The 27718-nt window shown below is 47.6% G+C and overlaps 2 protein-coding genes across 6 annotated transcripts in view; both read left to right on the top strand.

Moving 5' to 3' along the window:
* P4ha2 (prolyl 4-hydroxylase subunit alpha 2) overlaps window positions 1–27718 on the top strand; it is a 34156-nt gene that overhangs the window by 2779 nt on the left and 3659 nt on the right. For 4 of the 5 annotated variants that reach the window (XM_046467621.2, XM_046467618.2, XM_046467619.2 and 1 more), the window contains 11 exons: window positions 8428–8527; window positions 9186–9282; window positions 9647–9798; window positions 12102–12239; window positions 15792–16031; window positions 17167–17360; window positions 18160–18336; window positions 21662–21732; window positions 21954–22053; window positions 26060–26113; window positions 26631–26696. In XM_046467621.2, the coding sequence (XP_046323577.1) occupies window positions 8428–8527; window positions 9186–9282; window positions 9647–9798; window positions 12102–12239; window positions 15792–16031; window positions 17167–17360; window positions 18160–18336; window positions 21662–21732; window positions 21954–22053; window positions 26060–26113; window positions 26631–26696 (1389 nt within the window). Of the gene's footprint in view, window positions 1–8427; window positions 8528–9185; window positions 9283–9646; window positions 9799–12101; window positions 12240–15791; window positions 16032–17166; window positions 17361–18159; window positions 18337–21661; window positions 21733–21953; window positions 22054–26059; window positions 26114–26521; window positions 26582–26630; window positions 26697–27718 lie in introns of all 5 variants that reach the window. The other variant, XM_058586508.1, reaches the window with a different exon arrangement.
* On the top strand, window positions 1055–2364 carry LOC124109111 (mitochondrial carrier homolog 1-like). Its single transcript, XM_046467623.2, has one exon. It carries the CDS (start codon window positions 1070–1072, stop codon window positions 2186–2188), a length of 1119 nt encoding a protein of 372 aa, XP_046323579.1. The 5' UTR covers window positions 1055–1069; the 3' UTR covers window positions 2189–2364.

Here is a 27718-nt window from a genome sequence, read left to right as displayed (position 1 = left end):
AGCAGGTCAGAGGCACAGAAGTACATGAGACCCTAGAGTATTGGTCCAGGTCCCTGTCTTTTGTTAGAGAAATTTCATTGGTGAGGTTTAGAACCAGGGATTGGCTAATTCCAGGATTGTCCCTGATGGGCAGTGTACTGCATGACCCTAGTCTCTCCTGTAAGTCTTCTGGCACTCCTGGGACATGGAAAGTGCCCAGTTTCTGCTTTGTTCTTGTTTCATGCCTTTTCATTGACCTCTGGTCTGGACCTTCTTTCTCACTCAGATAATCAATTGACTTATGCAGGGCAGGTGACTATTTCAGTTCCACTGATTTTTCTCTGGTGCTCCTCATGCTGATAATTGACATAAATTATGCCTGGTGCTTGCTGATATCGGTCATCTCATTCAGTCATCACAACAGCCATGTGAAATATAGGTCCTAGTATCATATAGATGGGGACACTGAGGTTTACAGAAGGCTGTGACTTACACAAGGTCATAAAGCCAGAAAGTAGTGATGGAGTTGGGATTTAACTCTGGGTCTGCCCGACCTCAGAGTACCTGCTCACTGGACTGAACTGCCTTGCCTTGAGGTGGGCTGCTTGGTTACATGTGAGTGCTGTAATGTCTGGAGGTAGGAGTAATACTCACCTGAACTCAGGGAACTGTGCTGCTGTTTTCTGGGTCTGCATTGCTCTCCTTCTGGTGAGATCCAGCCAGAGATGTCTTGAACCTGCTTTGTGAACCTTTTGGGTAACCCATGATAAAGTCCTTAGCCTGGGCAGGCATGCTTTGCTAGAACAAAGTGTTGCTTCCCTCTTTGGAAGGCCCCTGTGTTCTAAGGTAACACATATTCCTGAGTAAGATTGGATGACAGCAGTCTGTAGTAAAAAGTGTGCTTGGGGTTTGGGCTTGGTTCTGACATTGATTTTCTGTCAGATGTCAAATGTGGAGGAAGCCCTCTTGGCTTCACTTATCAATCTTTTGTATCTATCTTATACAGTAGTTTCCCCCTTACCCACAATTTTATTTGCCACAGTTTCAGCTATACATGGTCAACCACAGTCTGAAAATATTACCCGGCGCCATGGGGGCTTCGGACCCGGAAGTGGCGCCCAGGGCTCGCGGCGGTGCCGCGGGGATGGCGGGAGCAGGAGCTGGAGCTGGAGCTCGCGGCGGAGCGGCTGCGGGGGTCGAGGCCCGGGCTCGGGATCCGCCGCCCGCGCACCGCGCACACCCGCGCCATCCTCGGCCTGCAGCGCAGCCCTCCGCCCGCAGAATGGACGGCGCGTCCGGGGGTCTGGGCTCGGGGGACAACGCCCCGACCACCGAGGCTCTTTTCGTGGCGCTGGGCGCGGGTGTGACGGCGCTTAGCCACCCGCTGCTGTATGTGAAGCTGCTAATCCAGGTGGGGCATGAGCCGATGCCCCCCACGCTTGGGACCAATGTGCTGGGGAGGAAGGTCCTTTACCTGCCGAGCTTCTTCACCTATGCCAAGTACATTGTGCAAGTGGACGGGAAGATCGGGCTCTTCCGGGGCCTGAGCCCCCGCTTGATGTCCAACGCCCTCTCCACTGTGACTCGGGGCAGCATGAAGAAGGTTTTCCCTCCCGATGAGATAGAGCAGGTTTCCAACAAGGATGACATGAAGACCTCCCTGAAGAAAGTAGTGAAGGAGACGTCCTACGAGATGATGATGCAGTGTGTGTCCCGCATGCTGGCCCACCCCCTGCATGTCATCTCAATGCGCTGCATGGTCCAATTTGTGGGACCCGAAGCCAAATACAGTGGTGTGCTGAGCTCCATTGGGAAGATTTTCAAAGAGGAGGGGCTGCTGGGATTCTTTGTTGGCTTAATCCCTCATCTCCTGGGCGATGTGGTTTTCTTGTGGGGCTGTAACCTGCTGGCCCACTTCATCAATGCCTACCTGGTGGATGACAGCTTCAGCCAGGCCCTGGCCATCCGGAGCTACACCAAGTTTGTGATGGGGATCGCAGTGAGCATGCTGACCTACCCCTTCCTACTGGTCGGAGACCTCATGGCTGTGAACAATTGTGGGCTGCAGGCTGGGCTCCCCCCCTACTCCCCAGTGTTCAAATCCTGGATTCATTGCTGGAAGTACCTGAGTGTGCAGGGCCAGCTGTTCCGTGGCTCCAGCCTGCTTTTCCGCCGGGTGTCATCAGGATGGTGTTTTGCCCTGGAGTAACCTAAACCACCTGACCAAACTCCTAGTCTCAGCCTGGCCCTCTGGTGAGGCCGATCATTTCGGGATACCTGTAGGGAGACTGCAGCCCAGCAACACCTAGGTGTACCCCAGCCCCGCTGGGCTACAGTTTTCTTATTGGCCATGCGTCTGTTGAGGTGTGGGGTTGCGCAGGGGTGGGCTGCACCCAGTGGGTGGGGTCACCTGTTAGACCTGGAGACGGTGGGGTGGGGGGGTGGGGAGTTGAGGCGTCATTCCCTGACTTCCCAGAGTCGGCCTTGTACAGAGCCAGAGAAAGGCTTGTGGAGCCAGGGTGGTTGAGGGAAGCCTAATGGAATCAGTCCCACCCACTTGCACCCCTCCAGGGAGCCCGGCTCTCACTCTGCAGCTCGGCTGGGAGTGTCTCTCTCCTGCTTTGTAAATAGGGCATGACCCCTTCACGAGGCCGCCATCATGACTGGGCCTAGGCTAGAAGGCCAGTGCCAGGTTCTGCCTTCATTTCCTCAACACTACTTTTCTGATTCGAGGGCAGCGCCTTTTTCTGAGTTGGATGGAAATCATGTGACTCTTCAGAATGTGTCCCCCTCATCTAATGCTTGTCTGTTTAATGGTGACACCTCATGTGCAGGATTCGGTTACCTGTGCAATTGTGTGAATGTGAAAAAGTTAGGCAGATCATTGTCTCTAGCCCTACCCAATATAAAAGTTCATGGTAAGATTTGACCCCACCTCCCTCAAATAAATGTATTGGTGGTGATTTGGAAAAAAAAAAAAGAGAATATTAAATAGAAAATTACAAAAAGAAATAATTTGTAATTTTTAAGTTGTGAGCCCTTCTGATTAGCATGATGAAATCTTGTGCCATCCTGTATGTTCTGTCCAGGACATGGATCAGTCCTTTGTCCAGTGTATCCATGCTGTATATGCTACCCACTTGTCACTTTGTAGCCATTTTGGTTATTAGATTGACTGTTAATGGTATTGCAATGTTTATGTTCAAGTAACCCTTATTGTATTTAATAATGGCCCAAAGTGAAAGAGCAGCGATGCTGGCATTTTTTTATAATGTTATAATCTATTTTATTATTTGTTTTTTAACAGTAATCTCTTACTGTGCCTAATTAATAAGCTAAATATTATCATAGGTACATATGTATGGGGAAAAACAGCATATGCAAGATTTGATATTTATTAACTGTTTTCAGGCCTCCACTGGGGGTCTTGGACTGTATCCTCCATGGACAAGGGGGGATTACTCCATCTGGAATGGAGATGATTATTTAGCTTACAAGATTTTAGTGAGAATTAGATGGTAGAAATGAAAGATTTTTGGAAACATAAATTGTGGTTACCTTAGACTACGTTCCCAGAAAACAGCCTGAGGAAGAGCTTAAGTGCTTAATGCTTTATTGGAAAGTCTGTTATTGTAGGGCAGCCAAGACATGGAAGAGAAAAATGAGGTAGAGAAGAATAGGAAGCAAATACAGGGTGGTGCTTTAGCAAGGTGGCCACTCTGCATGAAGATCTACTTGTTGTTTACCCATTCAGGACCTCTCTGTGCAGGCTCTGTAGAAACTCTATGCCTCAGAACAGTTTCTTGTAAAAGGCCTAGAGAGAATTTATTGGCTGAATTCCTCTTGTCTTCTATGCATCGTTGGTCAGAACTGCCTTGTGAGCCACTAACTTTCCCTCCCTCCTCAGGAAGGCCCTTCTGTAGCCATTGGAGAGATCAGTATGGAGATAGTAGGAGGAGCCAGAAATTCTGGCATAGGTCAATACAGTCACTTTGACTAGGTTAAGGCCAAACAAGTGGTTCAGGGCCTAGAACATGGGTGAGACCAAAAGAGTATGAGACTGTGTGTATGATGCATCCAATATGGTGATATGTGAATTTCATCCTCCCGTAGATCCTTCTTATGAATTAAGATAATCTAGACTGCCAAGTCTCTGCCAAGACCCTAACTGAAAACCCAACTTGGCATTTGCATGTTGATTTTAATGATCTCCTTGCTACTTCATGGCCTAGTTACTGAAGCAGGAGATTTTGTGGTTTTGATGGTACCCAAGTAGGGAAGTGGAAATCAATGTTTTCATGCACTGGATGGAGAAGGTGTAGGAACAGATGCATATTATCTGACACATGCACCCTCATCCAGTTTTGCAGGGTCCATTGTGCCTCCTTTTCTCTACTGGGGATCAAAAATAAGAGCCCAGGGAGTTCCCTCAGTGATAGTCTTATATGGCTTCTTAAATGTGGAGTGAGGGATGAGGTTCAAGAGAACACTTGACTACTTTGAGCACAGATCCAGGCTTCATTAGGTTTTTGGTAAAAGAAATATTTTTCACATGGAGTAATTGTTGAAGATATGAAACCTGGCATGGTGAGATGGGCTGGAAAGAACAGCAGGGCCAGGTCACACAGAGTTATGGGGCCCTTTGGGTTAAGGAGTTCAGACTTTGTCCTGCTGGCAGTGGAAGCCAAAGGAAGGGATTCAGTAAGCCATGCTGACTACTTTGTAGAATAGAGTTGGGAGGGAAGCCAGATGAGATGTGGAGAGAGAGGTCAGAGAAGGTTAGGGCCAGCATGGCTGTAGCTGTGTTGGTAAGGACTCAGATGATGGTTGAGATGTAACATCAGAGAACACTTGGGTGCCTTTCCTGTAGTGGCAGTGACAGCAGCTTTTGGGCCTGAATGTTCATTCATGTGTTCTGCAGTGGGATCTCCCGTAGCTCCGTGCAGCTCCTCCTAGATTGAGCATTTAATTCCTTTCATCTCTGCCATCCTGGAGTTGGTCACAGCACCAGGAGGGAGGGCCATGGGAGGGATAGGGGGTCAAGGACCCCTGTTCAGGGAGGTTTTGCTACTTCACAGAAAACAGGCAGAATTTTATCCAGTGCCAAGCAAGACCTTTCTATTCTCAGCAAATCCATGTTCTGTCTCTAGGCTGTTAAGTACATTGTTAAAACTCAAGCTGTTGGGTTTGGGTTGCAGCTGGGAGCTTGGCAGAGGATCCTGCTTGATGAGGTAAGGGGAGAAGCTAAGGACGCTGCTGGTTTGCAGCTGGAAACATCTTTTCATGGTCATTTGGCCAGGTTGTAAATGTTCTTTCCAAAGAGCAGTCTTGGTAGGACCTCTGGTTGTATGTCTTGGAATTTCCCTGTGCTTAGAAATAGTGCCAGTTGCCTGGTGGGTGAATTACTGTCACTGGAGTGTTGGCAGGCTTCACAGGACCTCCCGGTGGGGGTCCAAACTGTAGGGCTGCCAAGACCCCTTTCGAGTTCATTTGAGAAGGCCCTGCTTTGTTTCCTTTATATTTAAGCATATTATAGAAAATATTTTTAAAATTCCTATATAATTCCTTATAAAAAGATTAGGAAAACAAATAAGCATAAAAGGAAAAATAAAATTACTTCACTAAGATGCAACTAGATCATGCCTCTCTTGCATATATACTACATGCAGTAGTTTTTCCTTACAAAAGTGGAATCATGTAGTATACTTTGTTTGGGGCCTGCTTTTTCACAGTTCTTTATTCTCTCTGCATTGATATGCGTACAGTAGGCATTCTGTATACTCAATATACTCATTGATATGCGTACAGTAGGCATTCTGTATACTCTGTATACTCAACAATTCACTCTATGGAAGAAATCTAAAATTTTCTGTTGTTGTTTCCTAAATTGAACAAGCATATGATGAAGAGTTATTTGTGGGGTGACTTCTAGGAGATACATTATTCTAAGCTCTAGGGGTGCAGTTCAGGTAAAACTCAACAATGGTTTTCTGTTTGGGCTTGGTGCAACTTTGCTTTTCATAAAAGGGGATTTGGCCACATCTTCAAACTTATTCTGTGTGGATTTCTGAAGGTTCCTGGAAGGGCTTTTGGCAGCATTGGACATTGTTTGGAACTAGGCAGGTACACGTACTCGCATGTTCTTTGCAAGTTAAGGGTATAAGAGAGAGTAAGGGTTGACCTTTTACACATTGTGGGGCACAGTCCCTTTTGAATGCTTCCTCCTCCCAACTTCATGCTAATTAAATAACCTTTGTACAAAGCCTTCTGAGTAGAGAGGCCCAGGATCAGGAGAAATAGGATGGGGTTGCAAGATGCCCCTGCTTGGGATGGCAGTATGGATGTGGCAGTCTGGGAGCTGCTTGGGGGTGCCCAGCTGTTTGGGCCAGCAGAGTCATCATCCCCCTCTCCCGCCAGAGTGAGACTCTGCGGCTCTTAATTTCCCCAAACTTATTTGTGATTCTTTGAGGCTCTGCCTCCAGGCCAGGATTCATGGATGGGCTCAATCTAAGCCACACAGCACATTCCAGAGAAAGGACAGCTGGTATTCATGTAATAAAGAAACCTGGCTGTTTTACCGTAAGTGCTATTAGGTGCTCATGGATGGTGTCAGCTGGATAATTTGGAAGGCATGGAGAGATTCCCTCTTCCCATAAATTTTTTGTCTGAGCTCTGCAGATGTATGCAACTGAAAATGGTGATACACCTGGGGAGAAGGGTGGGGGCCCCCACTTCCAGCCATGTCTAGTCTGATCTCCTGCCTGGACCTTGTTCTCCCATCACCCCCGTCCCAAAGCTGGTCCCCCTACTGTTCACAGATCCTCCTGGCTTTGAGTTTTTCCTACACATACACAGAAGGTGCTCTCCTGAGGTAGTCAAGCCTTCTGAGGTACAAAGAATAGACATATGCCCTTTTAAGTTAATGGGCTTGTAGAAGCAACAAGAGAGGCCTTCTGGAATCCTGAAATGGAGAAGACAGTTGGGGAGGCCTGGGATCAGACCAGGCTGGAACTGGGAGCACCTGGCCCACACCTACTCATCTTCTTGCTTTCTTTTGATGCCTTGACTCATAATATACTCCTTAGCCTACTACTCCCTTTCCTACAGCACATCCTGGCTTGAGGAAAAATAATTATCCTGTCTGTCTCTGAGCCCCCAGCAACTAGACTGTGATGGGCATGCTGTCAGCTCTGCAGCCCTGCTGGGCTGGACACTTGGGCCCATGCACTTAAGCTATCTTCTTAGATAAGGTTAGAGGAACCTGTTTGGGGCTGGGCCCTTCTGTGAGCCTAACCTGGAACTACAGTGGATTGAAATTTCTTCTGAAAGGGTAAGATGAGGAATGGAGAGTGTGACTGTGTATCTAAGCAACCATGGCAGGCAAAAATTGGTGAACTGGCATTAGGCAGCTCAGACTTGGAGTTCTTTCAGTTAAGACTTTTATTTTGGGGAGAAGCGCTTATTTTTCTTTTATTTTCTCAGTAAATTTCCATTTGAGCATTCCAGTGAGACTCGGCTGAAGTGGATCCAAAAGAGAAGAATTGGCAGAGTAGGGGCTCCAATGGGTAGTGGTCCTCCAGCACGTCCTGGGATGCATTGCTGAGCTGGGAGATGATGTCTGAAGCTTCTCTTGTGTATATAGGTCCACTGCCAGTGAGGCTTGCCCCAGGTGGTGCCTGCCTCCCTCAGAGCAGTGTCTGACTATTTCTAGACTGATGAGAAGCTGGCTTCTTCCCTGTGTCAACTGTCTAGCTCAAGAGTTTGGCTATGGGTGGCTAATTCATTTTTGTATTCTGAGTGCCTAGCTCAATGCCTGGCATCTCTGTATGGTCAGTAAATATTTGTGAATGAACGGTGACTGGCCAGTGAGGATGCGTCTGCTGAGGAGCCTCACTACAGGAAGAGCAGTGTCTATCCTGGATGTCACTCCCCTGACTGCTCTGTGTGTGGCAGGTATAGACTGGCTGGGGTCAGTTTGATGATTCTTCTGGCTGACCATCTGCTCTACACCTCAGTTTGGGCTGGGTTCCCTAGAACATATCATATCAAGTTCTCTGTTGTTGTCTTTTCATAATGTCACCATCTTATGGGCAAGGACTAGGTCACCAGAATCTGGCATTATCATGGTACATGTATTGGAAGGTAAGATAGAAACAGTCTGTGAAATAAGAAGGGATAGACCAGAATCTTGGACTGTCAGATGATTGGAACCAGAGGTGACTGTCCCCTCACCATGATTCAGCCTTCTCATGTTGCTAGTGGTTTCCAGGAATTGAGAGGATGGAGCCTTTCCCCAGGGCATATGGCTTGCCAGAGTAGGGTCCAGAATTGAGCACATGTCAGTGCTTCCACACCCTGTGGTGATCCCAAATCTCTTTCTTAGCTTTCTTGTGCTGTGCCAGGATTTTGGCACATTTGATCTAATGAATGTCCCTGAATGCCTTGCAGATGCTTCCCTCTCTGACGATGAAACTCCAGGTGTCCACACTGCTGATGGCCTGGTTTGGTGTCCTGAGCTGCGTGCAGGCCGAGTTCTTCACCTCTATTGGTATGTGGCAACAGGACTGTTGTCTTCCTGGGGATCCCTTGGCTCAAATGCCAGGTGATTTCACTACCTGAGGTGTGTTCTAATTCAGGGAAGGGTGGCCTCATTCACTGGTTTTGACCAGTTCTGGAGATCGTGGGGCTTACAGAGTTGTCATTTTCCCCCTCTGAGAGCCTAAAGATCTGGATTTCCTTGGATCCAGCTGTCTGAATGGGCCCTTCTCCCTGGGACATGCAGGCTGCATGCATGCTATCTGGCCTTTTTGACTAACTTTCTCCCGAGGCAAGAGTGGTTCTGAGCAGTGAGCACTCTGTGTCCTGGGAATCCAGCTCTTCTCCTTACCTGAAGTTTCAGAGCTTGTTTCCATATGATGACCCCTTAGGATGTCTATTCCCAGTGACATGACCAGCTGGTTAACAGTGGGAGAATGAAATTTGGACCTTCTTCCTTGAGTAATCCCAGTGAATTTATCACAGACATCCTGTTGGCACTTCTGCCTGTCTCCTCCTAGAGTTGGGGCCAGGACCATGTGTTCCCAGAGAGCCCCGACACGCCCTTGGACCAGAAAATTTACTTCTTCTGCATTGATGTTTTATGCCCCAAGGAAGGGGGCTGGACATCCCTCATTCATTTCTGATTGGCCCTTACTTCTCTCCTACAGGGCACATGACTGACCTGATTTATGCAGAGAAAGACCTGGTACAGGCTCTGAAGGAGTACATCCTTGTGGAGGAAGCCAAACTCTCCAAGATTAAGAGGTGTCTAATGTCCTAAGGCCCCATATGCACCTTGAGTTAGCCTTCCTGCCCCTCCCCACAGCCCATGTGTGGGTGTCTATAAGAGGAAGCCCTCCAGAGGTGTGGTCTCTCCCACCTGTCTGAATACTTTAGTATCACATGGGTTAAAGAGTCTCTGTCTTTTCCTTTCTGCTTAAGTCCTTTCTACTTTCACCTAGGTTCCCAGCTCTTATTAAGATTAAGGAGCTAGATGTATCTGTGGGAGTTACTGTATTCATGTTTTATTACCTCTTAACAAAAGGTGACGGATCTCATCAGGGAAATTACCACAGATCAAGACCTGTGTGGGTGGGGATGTTAGTCTTCCTTTCCTTTGGTTCCACAGCTGGGCCAACAAAATGGAAGCCCTGACCAGCAAGTCAGCTGCTGACCCCGAGGGCTACTTGGCTCACCCCGTGAATGCCTATAAGCTGGTGAAGCGGCTGAACACAGACTGGCCTGCTTTAGAAGACCTGGTCCTGCAGGACTCAGCGGCAGGTGAGGGACAGTGAGCAAATGTCATGTGACAATGTAGACCCTGCTGATGATGGCTCTGTTCTTTCTCTTTTAGTGCTGGTAGTTGGCTGTCCTTATTTTAAAACATGTAACAGTAATCAGTTTTTGCCTTTTTGTTTTTGGTAATAACATTTCCTGTAATTATACTTTAGTAATACATGTTTTTATAGAAAAGTTAGGAAAACAAACACAGTCACATGAGAAAATTACAATTCTTAATCCAGTTGCCTAGTAATAAGCACTGTTAAAATTATGATCTTTCTATATATGCTACATTTTTTTTTAATTAAAGGAACCATATGTATACCAGGGGATGAAAACTCACTTGCTTTGAGGGACAAATGAATTCTAAATGAGTCAAGTGGTGAGCATAGCCTTCATCTGAATTCTTTCCTATTCATGTCTTTTACAAACAAAACATTTCTGTTGGCAGATTTGTGACATAAGCATATACTTACCTGTCCCTGAATTTCACAGCTTGTCTCTTCCAACCCGCTCCAGTATTAGTTGAACCCAGAGCCTCACATGTGCTAGGCAAGTACTGTACCACTAGGCTACATCCCAGTTCCCCTGTTTCTTTCTTTTTTCCTTCATGTTTTATTTGAGATGGTCTTGGTGAGTTGCTGAGGCTGGCCTCAAACTTGATTTCCTCCTGCCCTCAGCCTCCTTAGTAACTGAGATTACAGTATGCACATTGCACCCAGCTTCTATATGCTATTAAAAGTTTTTATGCACCATGATTTTAATAGTTGGATCACAATTTGTCATACTGATATACTGTAAAACTGGGAAAGTCATGGGAAATGGGCCTATTTCCAAATTATAATTATCAGCAATCTTTCATATACATTTTGGTGTCTAACTCTGATTATTTTTCTAGAGTAAATTCTTAGAAATGGTATTTACAGGTCAGAGTATGACTCCCCCCCCCCCCCCCCCCCCAGTATGACTTTTTTGAAAAGTTTTTTCTAGGGTAACATTTACCATGCTCTAACACTTTCCTGTCAAAATGAAGTGATGGTGGTGGTGAGCCTGGAGGCGGCCCCATGGACTCCCAGCCTCGGGCTCAGGCCCTGTCTCTTTTCTCTGGAGTTGGGAGTGCTGGTTAACTTCAGACTAGCTGTCTCTCCGGCTGAGACATTTCAGCTCACGTGGCCAGACTGGGTCGGGCTTGGCTGGGGGCAGGGTGGCCTCCAGGGAGGGATTGGTGAGCTCAGCCAGGCTGGCGTTGTGCCCAGTGAGCTCACTGCCTCCAGAAGCCCCGCCTGCCTTTCCCAGACCCCGCCTCCTAGGCCTGGCCTGTAGCTGGGAAGGGTCTGTTCCCGCCTGCACAGCGGGAGACTGAGCCTGCTCAGAAGATCTCTGCTCACTGACCTTGTTCTCCACACCCTCCCCTCTGCATCGCATCGGGAACCCTTAAAATTACCTAGAAGGATACCAAACAGCCCAGAGAGCAATAGGTTGTTTTCATCCTGACGTGGAGTTCTTGCCCCTGAACTGAGGGGGGCATGCTGACACTGTCTGTGGCTTTTTCAAGGAGGCGTGTTTTTCTATTTCCTGGATTCTGAACTCTTCAGAGTCCCTGACCATGAAGCCAGAAGGAAGACAGGGTAGCAGCTTCTTGACCTCTGAATCTCCAGGCTTGGCTAGAAATGAGTATTTGAGCCCGTTCTGAGAGTGGGTTGCAGTGTGTGCTGCTGCTCTTGGGAAGGGGCCAGGGGAGGAATTCCTTGGGTTTTCCCCTCCCAATTCTTACCTCACAGATGGAACTGAAGGCCTGAATCAGCCTGGGAGTCCTGGGATTTCAGGAGATGCCTCTCTTGCTATATAACTGGGAAAAGTCTCTGTGGGGGCACTTCAGTGGTCAGAGGCTTTTCCTGGCTCCAGGCTGTGGTCTTGGCCACGGTGATCAGAGAGCTCAAAGCTTGACTTGTAGACTCCCAACTGTTAACCACTGTACCAGCTATTTCTGTTCAGTTCCAAATGAGCAGCACAGGTGGTAGGACAGTGAGGAGTGAGAAAGAAGTCCCATGGACTAGAGCAGTCTGGGAGGACTTCCTGGTGGAAAGGCAAACTCTTCCTCCCACATCCCCTAGTGCTGGCATCTCTCCTTGAGCTCTCACACATGATGAGCAAATACATCACCACTGAGCCTACCAGTAGTCTCAGAGGCAAGCGGCAGGAACCCGCTAGCCAGAGACCCACTAGTGGCTGCCTCTCTGATCCCAGGAGCATTTCTGCCCCTGGACCTAAGGCAACCTCTTGTTCTCCCTCTCATTTGGAAGGTTTTATTGCCAACCTCTCAGTGCAACGGCAATTCTTCCCCACTGATGAGGATGAGTCGGGGGCTGCCAAAGCTTTGATGAGACTTCAGGACACATACAAGCTGGACCCAGACACTATTTCCAGAGGGGAGCTTCCAGGTAACTCAGTGCTCCGGGCTTTGCCTGTCCTGCTTGTGTCTCTTTGCTGGCTGGACAAGGCAGAGGCAGTGTACGGTCTCTGCCTCTACTGATGATCCTTGTCTTGGATCCCCATTCGGTACTTGTCCCCTGTCCCGTGATAGCTGCTTCCCTGCATCCCCTGCCTGCCACTTCCTTCCATGCACTATCCAAGGTCCTCCCTCTCCTCTTGTGTCTCAGAGAACGCTGAGGCTACTGTCAGGAACCCTGCTGGTCTCTGTCCCAGAGCACCATAGATCCACGGCCAGACCTGCTTCCATTTCCCACCCTCCTGATTCCCCCACCAAGGGTGATCTCTGAACTCTCTGCCCTCTCTCCTATGTCCCCTCAGTTAAGTCTCTGCTCCTGTTCATTCTGTCCTCACCTCTCTGGGGTCTCTCCTTGAGCTCATACAGATGCTCTATTCTTGCTCATTCCCGAACTCCTCCTTCAGGGTACAAGACTGTTTGGTCTCTGCTGTGGTCAGTCTCCTCTCCCCTCCTGGTTGGCTACTGGATAGAGCGATTCACACTCTTTCTCCTCTTCTAGTTCCTCTGTACTCCTGACCCCATCGTGCCTTTGTGCCTGCTGTCCACCAACCCTCTGGGGCTGGTAAAGTCAACAGACATTTAAGGCATGATATTCTTTAACTTTTCAGCAACATTAGGCACATTGATTGCCTCATTTTGCCTGATATTCTCCCCTCCTTTGAATTCTGGGATACTGATATTGGCTTCTTCTCTTTTGGCCTCTCTGGTCATTTGTTCTTTCTTTTTAAAACCAGTTCCTTCTCCACTGACTTCCTCAATGTAAGTGTTTGTAAGAAGATAAGCTGGGTTTGGAGAGCTTTTCAAGAACAATAAACCTAGGGATTCCATTGTATCTCATTAGACCTTGGGTGAATCTCACTTGTGGGTCACCAGAGAAGATACAAACAGATCCATAGTGTGTGGAATCTTTCTCCCTTTTTGGGGTTTCTGTTACTGACTAGGTGTGGCCTGGGGCCTTGGGTCTGATGAGGTAATAGGAGGGGATGTGAACTTCTTATTTCTACCTCAGTCAGGTCTTGAACCAAGCTATACCATGAGATCCAAGATAGAATGCAGCTCAGGACACCTGCAGGGTCTTTTTGCTCTGTAGCTGTGCAATAGGTTGGTGGGAAGAGGGTGCTACACCCTGACATGGACACTCAGTTCACACACCTGTGAGTGTCCTGAATGGGGAGGCAGGACAGAAGGGAGTTACTCTCTAGGATTTAGTTCCTACAAGCCTTCCCCAGGTGAACCCAGCAATTTTCATCCTTTGAGGTATTTCCCATCCATGGTTGATTTCTGGATCCGTGTTTCCCACCAAGACAACCTCTTGAGCTTCCAACCAGTGTCAGCAAATGCCTGTTGGCTGTCTATGCTTAGATATTCCATGGACTTCTCAAATTTCATGTGTCCTAAATTGAAATCCTTACCTCCTTTGAGCTGTTTACCCAATTCCTTCACCACTTACCTCAGCAAGAAGCATCTCCTCTTATTTGCAGCCTAAGCCAGAATCCTGAGGCCCATAGAGTCTACTTCCCTAATGTCTTCTGTACTTGTCCCCTCACTACTGCCCCATGACCGGCTAAGATACCAGCTGACTTATTATGTATTCACATTTGCACACGATATAACAATATAATTTATCACTATTGTTGCCCAGGATTTCCCTTTTCTCCCTTGTCCTCTTCCTCTTGATCTCCCTTCTATTTTCATGAGACCATCCCTCCCACCCCCTTTTTTTTCCTTTTTCCTCTCTAAGTTCCCTATATGAAAGAAAACATACGGCCCTAGACTCTGGACTCTGAGTTTTGGTTATTTCATTTAACATAAGTTTCTCAAGTTCCATCCATTTTCCTGCAATTGTCCAGCTCACTTTTTAATCCCATCCTCCATGTTGTCTTTAGCACACTAAAACCTGGTCACAGTGCTTAACTTTCAGGGATAAACCCAAACCCCTCCTGTGTGGAGTCTTTGAGGTCCCACTGTCTCCCTGGCCTCCTTGCCCCTGGTGCTCAGCTTCTCCTTTGCTTAGCTCCTTGGTTCCTCCCATTCCCTCTGCAGGAATACCTTTACCCCTGTCAGCTGGGCTGCTCCTTGTCTGATTGCCTTTCCACACACAGCTCAGCAGTAACTCTGCAGGGCCCACTCTCCAAGGAGCAGACATTCAAGTTGCCTTTTGGGAGAGATGCTGAGTGCCTGAGAGCCATTCTTAACATTCTTGGTATCTGTGAGACATGTTGATAATAGCTACCCGTCATTAGCATCCTGAGGATCACAGGAACCATCTTCATATATCATCTCATTGAATTCTTGGCCTATGTCTTTTAAAATCGGTGTTATTATCTCTGTTTAGGTGGATATTATCTCTATGTAGATAGGAGACTGAAACTTAAGCTAGGTAGGCTCCTGGGACTACAGAGCTAGCCAAAATCTGTGGTGGGGTATGGAGAGGGGAAAGAGGCCCTAGGGAACCAAACCCTGGCCTATCTACATCTCCGTCTTGTGATTACTCTCCCCAACTTTCTATTCTACATTGTTGGTTCCTAAGCCACCCAGTTTCTGACATGGGCACTTCCTACTGCAGAAGGAATTTCCTTTTGGGCAGAGGTCCATCTTGGATATCAGGCAAAGGGGGCCCACTCTGAGGCAGTTCTTTCATATCAACCATGTCCACGTGGCTGTTAAAAGGGCTTTGGGGGGACTCCTGTGCTTTCCAGTAAGGGTCACAGCCCTCCTTGTTCTCATGGGATCTGCTTTCTTGTTATTCTTAGAGGAACACATAAGAGTCTTTCCATCTTGAGTCTGCCCAAACCTTTCATTTCCCTATAGCAACTGCTCTTGGCTTGAAACTGTCTTCATGGTCACTTTCTAGTGCTCAGCTCACAGCACATGACCTGAGGTCACAAGGCCTGCTGAGTGGTGTTCACCAAGGTCCTTGCTGCCTGATGGCCAAAGCCAGGACTGCAGCCTTGGCTCTCGGCCTCCCTCTGCATCTGTCACGCTGCTCCCATTCCTTCAGTTTCTCCTATGTCTTAGTCGCTTGTTGATGTTCTGTATCCTCTGTCCTTTCTGAGTGTGTGCTCCCCAGGGCTCTGGCCTTGGCCACCTTCTCCACTCTTCCCTCAGACATTTTTTACATGTGATTATCCTCATGTGTGGCTTTTGCTGCCACCTAAATTTGTTTCTTCAGTTAATTTTTCTGTCCCCCAGCTGCCCACCCGATGTCTTCTCCTGTGTGGCCCACAGGATCTTCACACCTTCAACACTACTTCTTGGTGGGCTTCCTGGGGTCCCCCATAACACAGCTCCTCCCCCTTGGGAGAAGGGGAATCTAAGGCTGGGAGATTGGCTGTAAACCCCAACCCAGGGCAGAGCCTACCTGTCTGTGCTTACTGTATCAGTGGCATGTTGGAGCTTATGGTCTAAGGCTCTGGTGGAAACCTCCCTCCATAACCCAGTGTTTCTTTTTTTGGAGGCTGACTGTTGGACTCTCCTGCTGTAGGAACCAAGTACCAGGCCATGCTGAGCGTGGATGACTGCTTTGGGATGGGCCGCTCAGCCTACAATGAAGGGGACTATTACCACACGGTGCTGTGGATGGAGCAGGTGCTAAAGCAACTTGATGCTGGGGAGGAGGGGACCGTGGCCAAGGCCCAGGCGCTGGACTACCTGAGCTATGCCGTTTTCCAGTTGGGTGACCTGCACCGTGCTGTGGAACTCACCCGCCGCCTGCTCTCCCTTGGTAAGGAGATTAAGGGAAGGTGAGATGGAGATGGGGAGCTGGCAGGGGAACTGGATAGACTCTGCTGGACATACCACTTGACACTTCTTTGGGGATCGAGTCAGTTTGACCTGTCACCTGGCCAGTGACTGATGGCATATTCCAACTGCCAGCTAGCTCCTTACCCATTAGCCCTTGCCCATTGCTGATGGGTGTACTCAGGTCTGGGGTGCCTGTGATACCTGTGGCCCTGCATGCTCCCTTTCTAACTAAGGACCCAGTCAGTGCTGTGGTACATTTGACACTTGGCAGGGTGGAACCACCACTGTGTCAGGAGTAGCTTTCGATGCAGGCTGTCCATCAGGGTCACTGTGGTACCAACTAGTTGGAGGTCTCAGGTCTCACTGGTGCCTTCAAAACCCATCTGTGGCACCTCTTACATGGGAACATTGTCATCTGGAGTTTCAGAAACTGGCAAAGCCTTTTTTATGCCACTGCTTTCCGTGGGGGCCCTGAGTTGGGTGTTCAGCTAGCATATGACCTATGTGGGAAAAGATCTTTGTAGATTCTCTCAGGTGAGTCAGTAAGGGCCTTGGATGAGGAGTTGGGGCCCCTGGATTCTTGTTCTATAGAATCTCAACCCAAGTCACTCAATATCTTTGAGCCTCAGTTTCCTTACCTGAGGAGTATCACAGAAATCCTGCCACGCCTGTTTCTTTGGATGCTGTGGCTGTTCTTTTTGCTGGTGTTACAGCTTGCTTCTAGCTGTGGCCAGGGCACAGCATAGTCTCCAGCAGTGCCCGCAGTCTGGGGAATGGCTGTAAATGGAGATATGGCTGTCAAGAGGAGGAGGCAGGATCAGGACTGCTTCTCTGGACTGGGGACCTTGGGACCTGCAGGGAGGCCTGGAGAGGAAGTCTCCTTCGTGGCTGGCTAGGGTTCCCCTCCTTTGATAGTGCTCTTCTCTCAGCTCTGACCGGGATGGGGAGTCCTCTGTTGACTCTTTGGCTCTCACCCACACACCTGGATAGGTGCTGTGGAAGGCAAAACCTGCAAGGGGGCTGCTGGGAAAGAAACCACTTACTGAATAATTTATCTAAAAAACCTAACAGATGTTTGTGGTTTCCTTTTCCTTCTCATTCTTTGCTTTTTCTAGACCCAAGTCATGAGCGAGCTGGAGGGAATCTGCGGTACTTTGAGCGGCTGTTGGAGGAAGAAAGGGAAAAACAGTCATTAAATCAGACAGAAGCGGTGCTAGAAACCCAGGGAGGCCTCTACGAGAGGCCAGTGGACTACCTGCCTGAGAGGGACGTGTATGAGAGCCTCTGTCGTGGGGAGGGTGTCAAACTGGTGAGTTGTGGGAGAGGGCACAGTGCCCAGACTGTAGACCTGGATGTCCGAGGTGGGCAGGCAGGCCTAGGAGGATGTTCCACTATGTGTAGATACTTTTTTTTTAGCATCTCCCCCAGTTCTTGGTAGCGTCTGCTGAGGCTGATGTGTGGGTGTTCTCTGAGGTGTAGGGCTGGAGAATTTCCCTGATGCCCCAAGTAGAATTTCCATCCTCTCAGTTATTACTGTACTCCTCTCCATACCCCAGTGTGCCCAGCCTTTGCTCATCTCACTGTTATGAAGAAAACATGGGTAAGGATGTGCTTCAGGTCCCAAGGGAAGTCCCAGTGTAGTGGAGGGTAAGTCTCTGTGGTAAAGACATAGCAATTGCTGGAGCTTGGTATCGGTACCACTGGTTTGGGGAGCCCTGGGCTTCCAGTGCTTCCTCACAGAGGTTCAGGTGTGAGGCAGGCTCTTGCCTTTTCCATGCCCGTCCACTTGGCTCCCACTGACTCCTCCCCTGGAAAGGCTTCTCCCTGCCCACCCTCCAGACCTATTTGAATCTCTGAGAAAGGGTCAGGAATTACCTTCTGCCACAGGACTCGTGGGCATGAGGTGATCTTGAGAGAGAAGAAAAGCTACATGGTTTGTGGTTTGTCACTTCATGCCAGTCACCCTGAGAGGTGTTTCATTTCTTCTGTGGCAGGGAGGCAGGGAGCAGCAGCTGGTCATGGGTGTGAGACAGCGTCTGCAGACAGCTGAGCTGGGACTGAGGTTAAGGGATCTCTCAGCTCAGGGTCTGTTATTTTGTGCTCCCCAGACACCCCGGAGGCAGAAAAGGCTTTTCTGTAGGTACCACCATGGCAACAGGGTGCCACAGCTGCTCATCGCCCCCTTCAAAGAGGAGGATGAGTGGGATAGCCCGCACATCGTCAGGTACTATGATGTCATGTCTGACGAGGAAATCGAGAGGATCAAGGAGATTGCAAAACCCAAAGTAGGTGTCTCTCTGTTGGTCCTCGTAGGGGTGCTAAAGGGGACAGCTTCTCTTTCATCTCTAACATCATGGGGCAGTTTGTTTACCTAGTCAAGACCTTATCACTATCTAGCATGAGTCCACTGTGGGGTTACTGAGATGCCGCAGACTCAGCCTGACCTGTGGGTTCATGGACTAGTGGGAAAGAAAAATGAGGGAATCAATGTGGACCACCAAGCACTACAGTAGGAGGTCATTCTGGGAGCAGGGCAGGCTCATAGAGAGAGGCCCTGGTTGGGGGACTGACGTGGAGGTCAGTTTTTTTTTAGAAAATATTCCATAAGGCACTGGGAAGGTGGGTCCTTTGGCACTCCTGACTGGGACTGCAAAGAGGTAATTGACTTGGAGGAGATTGTTCATCTGTACAATATTGGGTTTTCTTCTCCCGGGGCATTCCAGGGGCTGGGTCTTTCCATTTATTCATTTTTTGGTAAGTTTATTCATAGATAGCTTTTTTATTCCTGTAACTTTGCTTTTTCTATATTTTAGCTGGTTACGTTATTATGTATTAAACTTGATTTAAAAATGTATCTTGTAATACTAGCTAATTGTTACTGAGTTCTTAAGGTGACAGGATCTGTTCCTAAATGCTTAACATATATTAACTATTATGTGTATTTAGTAAACTGTGACTCTGGCTTTATTTCACCCTTGAAGAAGCTAACCTGTGAGGTCATGGGTGGTGGTTGAACTCACTTATTCCCTTTTTGATTTTTAACTGATTTTCTTGGGTACATGTCATATCACCTACAAATAAGAAAAGTTTTGCTATCTCCTTCCTAATACTTATATTTTCTTGGCTTTTGTGTCTAATTGAATTGCCTAGAACTTCTGAAGCATTATTACAATAGGCATCCTGCTTCTTTTTGAATTTCTTGGAAATTCCTCTGGTGTTTTGCAGCTAAGTGTGCAGTAGGCTGTTTTTTAAATTATGTGTGTGTGTGTGTGTGTGTGACATGATAAAATTATTATTCTATTTCTAGTTCATAAAAGTTTGCTTCCATTTATAATCATCTACCACAGATGATTGGAAGGGAGGATTTACCTGAATTTTCTTTTTCTCTGCTCCTAGTAGAATTGTAGTAGCCAAGGTGGCCAGGAAGCCCAGTGCTCCTGGAAAGAGTCCTCTTCTGGTCCCTGGAAATCATTTGAAACAACTTTGGGTCAAGGTCCTAGGACATCTAGGGGTTAGGGTCACTTGGTATCATTGATGGGGCTAAGGGCTGATCTAGCTAGTATGTGTAGAGGATGGCTACTAGGACCCCTCTTCCCACCCTCTGGGAAGCTCCAAAGTTCTTCAGGGAAAAAAACTACTTTTCTAGGTTCCAGGTGAGAGAGGCACTGGATTCCTTTCGTATCCCTCAGTCCCAGACATTGAGAACTTTTCCGTGTATATCACACACACACACACACACACACACACACACACACACACACACACACGGCAGGGCTGGGGGAGGGAGCAATGGGAAAATTTGCGTTTGAACAGGCGCCATGTGAAGTGCCAAATGTGTTGGCCATCATGAGCTGACCTCTCCTTTCCGGAGGCTATGAGGGACAGATGCTATTCTGGCTTTGAAGTTGGGCCAGTGAGCTTAACTTGTCCTGTCGGGAATGCCTGGCAGCTGCCTGTGGATACCCAGACTGCTTTCAAAATAGCCCTGTCTGTCCCCAGGGGCACAGCACAGTTGCCCAGAGTCTCTTTGTGGGCACCAGGCCAATGGTGAGGCTCAGATGTTGGGATGGGGTCTAGCTGTGGTTGCATCTGTCATCAGGGAAGGACTGGCATCACTGAGTTCAGGAAAGACCCTCAGATAGGAGCTCAGGGAAGCCATCCATCCTGGTATGCTGGCCACCTTATTAGAACACGTAACAACACGGTGTCTGGAGGGTTGATTTCACCCCCTGACAGACTTTTGCTCTGTCCGCTCTTTTCCATCCCTTCTGCTCTGGCCTCCTCATTAGCCAGCTCCTTCCCACTCCAGCCCTCCTTGCTCAGCTCCCCACAGGGTGTTCCCAGGGCTGCTCCCCTGCATAAAGCCTGCCCTGTCTCTCGTGGGCCATAAGATTGCATCAGACTCGGTGCCTGCTGTCCACTCAGTCTCATCTCTCTCCTTCACATAACCTCTGATCCACAGTCAGCACCACATGCTTTTTCATCCCTGGGCCTCTCTATCACTGCCCTTTTGCTGTTCCTGGAGTGCTCTCCTCCTTGGCTAACTCTTACTTACCCTTCCAATCTCATCTCGGTGATTCCTTTCTCCAGGAAGCCATTCTTGATTCTGAAACATGAAGTTCACTTGTGCATGCTGCAATTACTTGACTGGTTTTCTGCTTTCCTCTCCCCCACTCAATATGAATGAAATGAGGGTGAGATCCATGTTTCTCAATCACCTAGCACATAGTAGGCACTTTTCACATATTTACTTCAAGGGAAAGTGCTTTGGAGTGAGGTAACTGGGCCTATGGCCCCACCCATGTGAGCCCATTAGGACAGTCCACAGCTGAAGCACATGGACGCTTGCCCTGGAGTCTGGCTTTGAGTAGTGGGTTCCTCCTGGCAGTAGCATTAAGCCTCTTAATGGGAACTGGGGAGATGAAGTAGGTGAGGGGTGTGTGTGTGTGTAGGTTGGGGTGGGTGGCTTCAGGTAGTCATTTATTTATTTCAACTTGATAATCCCTTTCCTGGTTTTATCATCTGACTTTATGAGACTCCCGAGGGAGTGAAAACTGTGCGTCTGTCTCTCCTCTTGCAGCATGGGAGCCCAGTGTGAGGGGGTGCATCAGGAGTGTGTTTGCATGGGTTTCTTGGCAGAGGAGGCCACTGAGGTTCAGAAGCATATAGAACTTGACCAAGTCAAGAGGGGCACACAAGGGGAGGCTCAGGGATCATGGCACAGTCCCAATGTGGTGGGAGCAGCTAAGCTCAACTATGCTTATGCAGGATGATCTATGGGTCTGGCAAAGAGGGAGGCTGTCTAGGCAGACACAGAGGTGGACAAAGCCAAATCCATAGGCATAATTCTTCAGGTAGCACAGACTTGGGAGGAGGAGGGATGAGTAGTGACCAAGCAGGGGAGTGGCCAGGGTCTGATAGCAGAGAGGGAAGGTGGAGGCCTCAGATTCCTGTTCTGGCCTGGCCTACAGGGACATGGGGTCTTGACTAGAGTCACTGCCTACAAAGTTGTTTCTCCCACCAATGGGGCTGGCTGATTTGGTCCTAGTGCTCTCTGAGAAAAACACAAGGCCAAAAAGGGTAAGTCTGCCCTGTCTTCCTGACCTCCAGCTTGCACGAGCCACAGTTCGTGATCCCAAGACCGGTGTCCTCACTGTTGCCAGCTACAGGGTTTCCAAAAGGTAAGAAATGGTGGTGGTATGTGTGGGGGTGCTGTTCAAGTCCCAACTCACAGGCTTCCCAGTACCTACCCAATGGAGGGGGGCTTGGCACCTCCACACCCTCCTATACCACTCACTCTCTTCTGCCTATTAGTGCTGGTGTTGATGCTGGGAGAGAGCACAGGACCTCATCTAAGTCTGACTTCCCATTTTCTTTTACCTGTTCTCTTCTTTTGTCCCAGCTCATGGCTAGAAGAAGATGATGATCCTGTTGTAGCTCGAGTAAATCGTCGGATGCAGCACATCACAGGGTTAACAGTAAAGACTGCAGAATTATTACAGGTACAAGCTGGTCCTTGAGACCATAGGAGTTGGGAAGGGGGAATATCTGGCTAGATGGTCTTTCCAGGTACACACACTGGATCTAGGAAGGCTTGCTTACTAAACAGTTTAACTGCACTATGCCGTGAACATGGAGTGCTCTTGTGCTGGGGAAACCAGAATTCATAATATCTATTGTATTCAGCAGTTAACATGATATGGACAAATATTAGCTGAGCATCTATTGTATGCTCAGGTACCATGCTGGGGTGGAGGATCAGTAGTAGTCATAGCAGCCTTAATCATAGCTTCTTCACTACCTAAGTTCAAATCCTAGAATTATCTTCCAAAGTTACAATTCTGTGTCCTAGTCAAATGCGCTTGGAGATAAGATAAAGTGTTCTGTGATATGTTGCTAGGAAAAATGAGAGGCCTGGACTGGTTTGCTGGTGAAGGAGGAATGTTCTTGTCTAAGTACTCTTATTGAGATTCTGGCTTCTTGCCTTCATTTCCAAGGTGATCAGGAAGAAACATGGTGGCAGCATGCTGAGAGGTTCTGGGTGATGCTCCTTCACAGTGTGTTCTTGTGGGCACCAACTTCAAGTCAGCACTGGCTTTCTGTCTTCTGAACAACAGAACTCTTGGGTTCTTTTATAAAATTATGACCTGAGAAACTATCATAGAAGTTTCACTGGCCTCATTCTAGAGTCCCTGGATCTCTGTTTGGCTAGAGTGTCCGTGCATTTAAGAGTAGCATCCTTCACCTTTCAGGCTGGTATGTGGGTCTGACCAGCTATAGATTTCATTAGAATATTGATTGGAGGTCATTTGGGAAGGATTCTCTCAACCTTGACTTGGACATATCCAAGCAAAACAGCATTCACATTTTCCGCCCTTTTGGAAGCTGCATCTGCAATCAGAAAACCGGTTTCAAAGGTCATCATAATGGATTTGTGTGAACTCCAACAGAGTTTTCAAAAACACAGGATTATAAACAGTGTATTTGTAAAACAGTCTTGTGAAAAATTTTTTATAAATTTTCAGTTCAACTCAACTTAGTGTTGTATGGGTTTAAAATAAGTTCTGCAGACCAGCAACACAACAGGGGACTTCTGCCACATCACCTACTTTGCCTCTAATGCATTAGAGAACCACCATTTCAAGAAGATAGGAGCTCTTCACACACTACATGCATCTCTGTTGACATTATCTTGACTTAAGTTTTCTTGGAGTAGGTTTTTGTTGTTGTTTTAAGACTTCTGCCACCACTTCTTTCACATCAGAGCCAGTGTTCAGCACTCTCCTGGTCCTGAAGGACAGCAGTCTGCTTGATTGGCTGATTCTGTACCAGGGACCACAGGGCTGAGTGGACAGGACCTGTGCCTCTATTGCTGTCCTGGCTGGCTTCCTGTCTGTACTCTCTGTACCTCTGTCTCACCCTCAACCGTGGAAGACAACAGCCTCTTGCTATGGACTGGCTTCTCTGCTCCAACCTTGGCTTCATCTGTCTGGCCTCTCATTGTGTTTTAACTTAATCATCTGGTGTTTGAATGTCTCAATTCTCAGTGGAGGGCCCCTTAGAGTAAGGGCTCTTCGGAAGATCTAGCCCAGAGTTCCCAAGTGACTGAGATACCGATTTTGTTTACATTCTTCCTCTGGGAACTATTATGGCATTTTATTTGACAGCCAGTGGTATTGTGAAAGCTTTGATCTTACCTCGTCTGGGGAACAGGAACCTTGATTTCAGGATCTGCTCCTGAGTGCCCATTCTACAGGTACTGCTTGTGATATGATAAATACCTAGGCACCAGCAGCAGCCTATGCACCAGGGCCCCTTTGGAAATGCTAGTCTTTTGGAAAGGAGCTGGCCCTTCTGCTACCTGTCAACACTCTTAGCTTTAGTTGATGTGTTTGCTCTAGACCTTTTGGGAGAAAAAGGGCAATTAAGGCATTCTTATGAATGGATGGGGACCTGTCTAATGGAGGAGGAGATGCTACCTACACCTTCAGGATTCTCCAAGATTCAAGACTACTGGCTTGGTGATGTCTTAGCCTACTAGGTGGTTTCTAACTTTTTTTTTCCTTCACTCTGGTCAGCATCATAAATACCCGTGTCTTTCAAATGGCTGACTCTACCTTATGGCAACAAGGAATCTAAAATGTTCATACGCATACCTTCTCATAGGGATCAGTTTTGATATATAGTTGCTTGTTATTAAAGGAATGGATCTGGGGACTTGAGTGTGCAGGGATGGTGAATTTGATTGCTGCAAACCCAGAAACTCCCGCGACTTCTGTACTTGTTTGAGGACCATATTAAAGAGTGTAGGGACAGTGGTTTTAGCACTGATCAAATATAATTGTCCAAACTGTTAAATGGTGTGCCAGCTATTGCAGTGCAACTTCTTTCACTGTCTGGAATCTCAAAGTTTAGTCACTTTATCCAAGGAGCAGATGAGTTAGAAAGTGCAATCATGCTCTGCAGCCGCCACAACAAGCAGGGATGGAAATCTCTGGAGTTCATTGGCATGCCAGTCACAGCATGTCTAGAATTTTCTTTAAGGTCTTGTCTAGAATGGATACCAAGAAAGGATACATTTGTGAAAATATGTAATAGCATTTCCTCATAGACTCTCTCTAGCACTTCCCTCCCTAAAATAAATAAATGTGCCTCCAGCCCCGAGTATCTGCTGTACCAGGCTTCCTTATGTTCTTGACAGAATCTCAGGTAATCCTGGTGCAGAAATCTTGGAGGCTGAAGCAATGGAATGACAGCGTATTTTCATTCTGCCATGGTTATTTACATCAAAATTTTTATTTTTGTATACATGAAAAGATACACTGCCCAGATTTTGCATTTCATCATATTTAGCAAACATCATTTGTGCTCCAACTGGAGGATTTTCTTTCTTGTAATGTCCATCCTCCCTTTTTCTCCCATATCTGAAGATCTCCACTATTGCCCGTTTTGCAGCATCTCTCTCCTGACTGTTAGAATGGCCAAAAAAGATACACAAAAGATACTGACTTTGTGAGAACTAGTGGCTGAGCCCTAAAGGTTTTTAGGATTTCAGTAAAAAACAGTGACCAGCTATTCCTAGATAGATTTATGGTGCCACTTGATTTATCAAGGGGATCATGTCAAATTATGCATTTTCTTTTAAACCTTGTCTCTTATTTTAACTACTGAAGCTAAAGTAACTTTGTGATCTTGGATGTTAAATTGTGTCTACATACTATTCACAAAGGCATTGCAATTTCTAATCCAGTTAGTGACACCCTGTAGTTGCAGAGGCTGCTGTGATTCAGGTGCAGGCTTATTCTGGGAATGCTGAGGTGATATACCAATTCTTGGCCACCTGGTAACTGGTCACCATGCCCTGCTGCTTCACTTGGGAGCAGAAGTGCTCAGTGCAGTGCCCCACTTGGCCTGACCAAGAACTGCTGCTTAGAAAAGGAGGCAGGAGCAATACCAGACTCGGAGTAGCTCCAAAACTAGTGTTAAAAAAAGAAAAATCTCAAGTCAGGTATAGTGACATGTTCTTGTAGTTCCAGCTACTCAGGAAGGTGGAAGGATGGCATGAGCCTAAGAGTTTGAGGTCAGCTTGGGCAATACAGTAAGACTCTGTCTCAAAAAACCTCCACTTGGAGTTTGGTGTTGGCTTTTTTCTTGGATCACCTTCTCATTTCCTCCCAAACAAACTGGGTCCAGACCAGGGCCTGCCTCAAGAAGAGCTCCCTCTTGAGCCATCTGAGTATTCTTGAAGGGCTGGTGCTTCTCTCTACAGTGGCAGCCTGCAGGTCAGCCATCTTCTTCTTCTCAGGAAACCATTTATCCTTTTGGACACAGCTGTGGACATATTTGCAACACTCGTTCTGCCTGTGAAAGCGAGACATGCTTGTCTTCTACCTGAGAGGGGATGTTCTTAGGGCATATGATTGTTTGGAGGCCTGGGGATGTGGTATCTCTGATAAGAGCCTGTTTATGCTGCTCACAAAATCCAATGCTGTTAAAATTTCTCACCAGGTTGCAAATTATGGAATGGGAGGACAGTATGAGCCGCACTTTGACTTCTCTAGGGTAAGACCCAGATCACTGGTGGTCTCAGAGGGCCCCACTCTAATTGATTTGAGAAGGCTGGAGCTTCTAGCAGCATTTCAGCCTCCATATCACCCCCCTCCCTCCCCCTTTCTGCCTCACCAGGGGAGACTCTTTGTTACTGGTGAAGCCCAGTCTGGAGCCACAGGGTCTGTGGAGCCTGCCCTAACTCTGTTACTGTTTGCTTTGATTCTAGAGCAAAGGACCTCAGTAGGTCTCTGTGAAAATTATTCCTTGTCCTGATCAAAATTTCCTGTGTTGGATTGTCCTTTGTTCCAGGCTATTTTGGGGAATATCCACTTATTACCTTCCCCTGTCCCTTTGGCCCCAATCATTTGGGTGGCGGGTAAGTTGGTTGCAAACTTGGGTGAAAGTTGTTGTCTGTTGCAGCGACCTTTTGACAGCGGCCTCAAAACGGAGGGGAATAGGTTAGCGACGTTTCTTAACTATGTAAGTACTGGGTCCAGGCCCACTTGTCCACTCTCACTTAATTTTATAGAACCATGAACAAGATGTTTTCAAGCATTTAGGGACTGGGAACCGTGTGGCCACATTCTTAAACTACGTGAGTATCATGTGCAGCTTATGGGCCCTAAGGGGACCGTGGGTCCAGAAAGCTCTCTTATATCCCACCCTCCTCAAAGCTGATGCCACCCGCTGTTGGCTAATGGTCCTTTTGTCCCTCAGTGCCCTTCTTGGCTGGAGTAGAGAAAGTTGGTTTCTGTTCTCATCGTGTAGCCCCTAGTCCTATGACTTTATCCCTGCTCCTTTCCCCCCCCATTTTTTTATTGTGATAATATACACAGAACACAAAAGTTATCATCTTAATCATCTCTAAGTGTACTTCAGTGGTATTAAATTCATAACATCGTGTAACCATTACCACTCTCCATCGCCAGAACTCCTCTCCTCTTGTAAAACTGAAACACTGTTCCTGTTGAACAGTAATTCCTGGGTCCCCTCCCACAGCCTTGTCAACCTCTATTCTAGTTTTGATGACTCACATCACATAACCTCGAGTAAATGAACTCATAGAGTAGTGTGTGTGTGTGTGTGTGTGTGTGTGTGTGTGTGTGGTTTATTTCACTGAGCACAATCTCCTCAAGAGGCATGTGTGTTGTAGCATATTCTGCCTCCTATTTGATGGGCCCACTGCCACTCTGGACTTTCAGGATAAGTGCTCTGGAGGGATCCTCCCTTGGCAGCAGAGTGAGGATGTGGTCACAAGGTGCTCTTAGCTAAAAGCAGCCTTTGTTTCCCTACAGGCTGGGGGGCCCTCTCCCCACCTTGCTGCAAGAGCCTGCCCTAAAGAGGCATAGAGGCTGTCAAGGAACTTAAGGGACAGTTTATTTTTTCCTTCTAAGTTTGAACTGTGTGGTTATTGCATGCTGGGGGCTATGCTGTGGATAAGTTGGTGAGCAAGGACATGTGGATAAGCTGGTGGAGAAAGAGTCACTTGTGGTGCTTGAGGTCTAACATGAGAGACTTACTTTAAACATAAGAGAAATGGTTATTTAGTTACTATGGGAACAAGTGCTGTGTAGAAGCCGCCCAGGCTTGGGGTTCAGAGAGGGCCTCCCTCGCGAA

Source organism: Marmota monax, unplaced genomic scaffold (genome assembly GCF_021218885.2).
Source record: "Marmota monax isolate L192 unplaced genomic scaffold, Marmota_monax_Labrador192_F-V1.1 WCK01_AAM20220418_F8-fsc00199, whole genome shotgun sequence".
In the NCBI taxonomy this organism is placed as follows: Eukaryota; Metazoa; Chordata; class Mammalia; order Rodentia; family Sciuridae; genus Marmota; species Marmota monax.
The sequence above is the reverse complement of the archived record's forward strand: the minus strand, read 5'-3'. Positions and strand labels throughout refer to the sequence as shown.

Excerpts from the sequence above, each read along its gene's own strand:
- LOC124109111 (XM_046467623.2), top strand. The coding sequence starts at position 1,070 with ATGGGGGCTTCGGACCCGGAAGTGGCGCCCAGGGCTCGCGGCGGTGCC.